This window comes from Dryobates pubescens, chromosome Z (assembly GCF_014839835.1).
Source record: "Dryobates pubescens isolate bDryPub1 chromosome Z, bDryPub1.pri, whole genome shotgun sequence".
Lineage (NCBI taxonomy): Eukaryota > Metazoa > Chordata > Aves > Piciformes > Picidae > Dryobates > Dryobates pubescens.
The window spans coordinates 39,874,258-39,878,595 of NC_071657.1; the positions used below are offsets into that span (position 1 = coordinate 39,874,258).

Consider the following 4,338-nt stretch of genomic DNA (forward strand, 5'->3'; position numbering starts at 1 on the left):
CACACTTAAACACGCATGTATGCACACACACACACACACAAAAATAAAACGACAATCTTCAAAATTCATAGCTTAAAATTGTTTACACTTAAACGTCTGACTATAATAGGTAGCTTTCTTGACTTTCCATTTATTTCCCTGAGCACTGATCTTTGGAACATCTGGAGTTTCAGAATTGTCTAGTTCACGATTCCTAAAATAGTTATAGTAAGTAAAATACTGTCTTTTAATGTCAAAAATCAATTCCTTAAGTAAAACTATGATTAAACTTCCATGAATGACAATGTACATAGCCAATTCATTTAAAGCCAAAAATCATTATTACACTTCTGCATCTGTATTTAGGCACCTGGCTGGTCTGTTTTTCAAGCTCGCCCTGCAGCCCAGCAGTTCCCATTTAACTCAGAACCGGGTACAGTTCTGAGTCAGCTGTCTCATAAATTCAGTTTAATCAGAGATCTACAAAAGGATTTAGCCTCCTTGCTTTAGCTACTCATTTTGCAAAATCTTGCTGAATGAACAATACTGTATGTTACAAGACTGAGTTTGTGCCTACATTAGTATTATAAGTAAAGACTACAGGACTTCCCAGTCACTCCCCTGATAAGGGGTTATGGAGGTGCATCTGCAGAGAGCCAATATAAAGCCAGTCTTCAGTAGTATAACGGGACATAGCTAGGGCATATGTTTTAGGCTTGCATTCCACACAAAGAAACCTGCTGGCCAAAAAAAAGAGCTGTGTTTCAAATTTCTGCTATTTGGAACTACTTGGCAAATTGGCAACTGCTGCTTTTTTAAGTGTATTCTTTAGGTTAGAGTCTTAATTGTGAGTCTCACAGACATTAGTTGGCAATTTCAGGACTTCTCAGGCATTCCACATTTTAGATTATAAAGTTCAAACACTTTGGAAAGCAAAACAGTGCAGAGAGATTAGAATAGAATAGAATAGAATAGAATAGAATAGAATAGAATAGAATAGAATAGAATAGAATAGAATAGAATAGAATAGAATAGTTTTCAGACTAAAATCTTCTCTCCTCTGCTCTAAGGCTGCTAATTACGTCAGCCTCTATGCAGCTGAAAACTAAAAAAATAATTTTCAATTGACCACAGAAATACAATGTAACTTTGCATTCCCTGTACCCTCTCTCTGGGTAGCTGATACACTGGCATTATGCAGCAGGCTCCAAACACAAGATTAACAGAAAGGTTATTTTGTAATGTTTCTTTTCAGTATGCCATAACCGGGGGAGTGGGTACTGAACCAAATGCAGTCTGAATTGCTTTTTGGCTCATCGTGCAACAAGAAATTAAGCCTTCACCAGTTCTTGAATGATGTAATATGTATATGCCATACCTGCTTCTCTTTAATTAGCACTTTCTTACACTACCTGGTAATAGCATTCCACAGCAGATTCCAGAAGGAGGATTTAGCAGTTTTTCTCTTTGCAGAAAGCCTTTTTGATAACTCTGAATTCAGAAAGAGTTGATAGTAAAACCCCTATTATTTCTCCCCACCCTTCCTACAGCCTTTCTTTTTAAAAATTAAATTCTTGCTTTGTAATGGGAGTATAGACTGTTTTGAAAACACATTTGGAAGATGCCTTCCAAGATGGTTTATATTTTTTCACCTTTTTTTTTTTTTCTTTTACTTTTATCTCCTCTTTAAATCTGTGACCACTGCACCAGTTAAGGCTGTTTTACTATATATATATATTTCAAATAAAATTTTTAATATTCAAGCTTACCAGATTGATGAATTGTAACAGGTAAAACAGAACTCTTTACAAGAAAAACCATATAGTTGTACAAAATAGAATTAAATCCTTCATCTTTGTAAAACAAAAAGAAATACTGCCTTGCATTAAAAACACAGAACCTGTTTACAAAAAGGAATGTGTATGACATTTGGACTTCCTTTTAACTGCCATATCCTAGCAACATCTCAGCTGTTTTAGTAAAGGAATTAATCATCAATTTAAACTGCAGTGAATTTACCAAACATTTTCACTATAGACTTCTGAAAGCTTTTACAGTAAGAAGTTATCAACAAAAGCAGGCACATTAGTGTACAAAAACGTTGTTGATTTTTTTTCCTGTTTCTTTTTCAAAGTGCAGGTTTTTCTCAATGTGCATCTCACAAGACCAACGAATGTTTTAACTCACTAAATCTTAAAACAGAACTCAATTCTCCCAAGGAGTAGTGTAAACGTTAAAGATCCCCAATACATCTCTAGTAAACGTGACACAAATGTCTCTGCGTTGTTCAGAAATTTAGCTCTTTTGAGAGGTAAAGAAGCTTCATGACACCTTTTCCTTACACTGGCTGGTTATCATAAATGGGTAACTCTGGACTGCTAAAGCTGAAGACTGATGAATCACTTGAAGAGAACTAAACTTGGCTACGGAGGAGAGGCGGCGGGAAGAACCAACCCTTAGGCGTTTCTTGCACAGCCTTTGGAAAATTCAGCCGCAGGCGGACAGACGGACGGCAGGTCTGTGTGTGGGAGGGAAAAGGGGTAAAGAAGAGGAAAGTAGAGAGGGTCGGAGGAGATGCTTCCATAGAGCCAGAGGCAGGGCGGCATCGCGCCCGCGGCCAGCTGCGCCCGCGGCAGCAGAGCCGCGCTGTCGGTGGTGCGAGGGCTGTCCCCAAGCCCAGCAGCTGCGAGGCGCTAGCGGGCCCGCTCCCAGCTGTCACGGTGAGCCGGGGGCCGGGTGAAGAGCCGGGCGTCCCGCCGGCTGTCGGGGCTAGGTGCCATGAGAACAGGGCTCCCCGGGGTAGATCTCCTCGTAAGCCGGGGGCCGCTCGCTGGGCAGCGGGTAGCAGTAGGGGTAGGAGGCATTGAGCTCGGGGTCCATGGGCGAGTAGCCTGGCAGCTCGACGGAGGGATGCCCGCCGCAGTGCACTTCCACGCCAGCCTCGTCGAAGACGTGGAAGACGCCCACGTTGATGTAGGAGACAGCCTGGAAGGGGCAATCCCCGGGGCTGAGCTCGGGCTCGCCGCCTGAGAAGAGGGAGCCCTGGCTGTGGCGCGGCGCCCGCCGCCCGCCGCCGCCGCCCCTCCGCCGCCGCCGGCGGCCGCCCGCTGCCACAGCCGTCGCCGCCGGGGTCGCTCGCCGCCGCCGCCGCCGCCGCCCGCGCTGCTGCGAGGCCTTGTAGTTCTTGACGAGAAGCAGGTTGAGCAGGCCCAGGAGGCACTCCAGAGCGTTGAAGACAGTGGAAAGCACCAAGCCTTGCTGGTAGTCCCGCAGCTTCTGGCAGCGGAGCGCCGCAGCAGAGCCGTCGGGTGCCGCGGGGCCGCTCCGCGGGCGAGCCGCGCCGCCGGGCTGCAGCAGGCAGTAGTGCGAGTATTTCCTCTCCACCAGCGACACGGTGTCGCCGTCGATGACGGCGCCGGCGAAGGCGCTCAGCACGCCCAGCATGAACACCAGCACCCCCAGCAGCAGGAAGTTCTGCCGCCCCCCAGGCGGCGACTTCTCCACCGGACCCGACGGCGCGGCCGCTGCCTCCCCCGCGCCGGGGCAGCCCCCCGCAGGTTCCGGATCCTCGGCCGCAGCCAGGGCCGGGGCCGGGGCCGGGGCCGAAGACTGAGCTGCAGCCGCAGGCACCTCGTCGGGCGGGCGACAGCAGAGCAGCGCGGCGGCGAGCAGCGAGAGGCCGGCGGCCAGCAGCAGCCCCGAGTAGAAAGCGCCGGCAGCGGTGCCCAGGCGGAAGGGCTCACCCTTGAGCTCGGAGCCTAGCGAGAAGCACTTGAGGCCCACGGCGGCGGCGCTGAGGGCGCAGGCGAGCAGGAGGCAGCTGGAGAGCGCGGCGCAGGCTCCCCGCACGCTCCACTTCATCCTCCGCGCCGCCGCCGCCGCCGCCGCCCCGCCGCCCGCCTCATCCTCCTCCCGCGGCCCCCCCCGGCCCCGCGGCAGCGGCGGCGGCGCGGCGCGGCGCGGCCATGCGAACGCGGCGCTCCCCGACGGGGCGGCTGGGCTCCGCTCCCCTCCGCACGGCAGGCAGCCGCCGGCCGCAGTGAGCCGGGCGCGGCGAGCGCACACGCTCCCCCCCCCCCGCCTCCTGGCCGCCGCCGCCTCCTCGTCCCCGCCCGCCCTCTCTTACCGCGGCGGTTGCGGGGAGGCGATTAATTATGGATGGAGCCGCGGCGGGCGGGGAGACTAGGGGGACGCTCGTCGGCCCGCCGTGGGTGGTGCGGGGGAGCGCGACCCCCAGGTCGACCTGCCTCGGCCCGGGGTAGAAGAGGCCTGTCTCCCTGCCCTCCCCCGGCGTGGCACGGGGGTCGCTGGGGGGTCGCGGGGGGATCGCAGGCGCAGCCGCAGGCCGCGCAACAAGGG

At 52.6% G+C, this 4,338-nt stretch overlaps 1 protein-coding gene across 1 annotated transcript; it reads right to left on the reverse strand.

Annotated features, from left to right (window-relative positions):
- Window positions 1-1,639: 1,639 nt before the first annotated feature.
- On the reverse strand, window positions 1,640-3,995 carry TMEM271 (transmembrane protein 271). Its single transcript, XM_054178298.1, has one exon. The coding sequence runs from the start codon at window positions 3,838-3,840 to the stop codon at window positions 2,749-2,751; it is 1,092 nt and encodes a 363-aa protein (XP_054034273.1). The 5' UTR covers window positions 3,841-3,995; the 3' UTR covers window positions 1,640-2,748.
- Window positions 3,996-4,338: the final 343 nt, after the last annotated feature.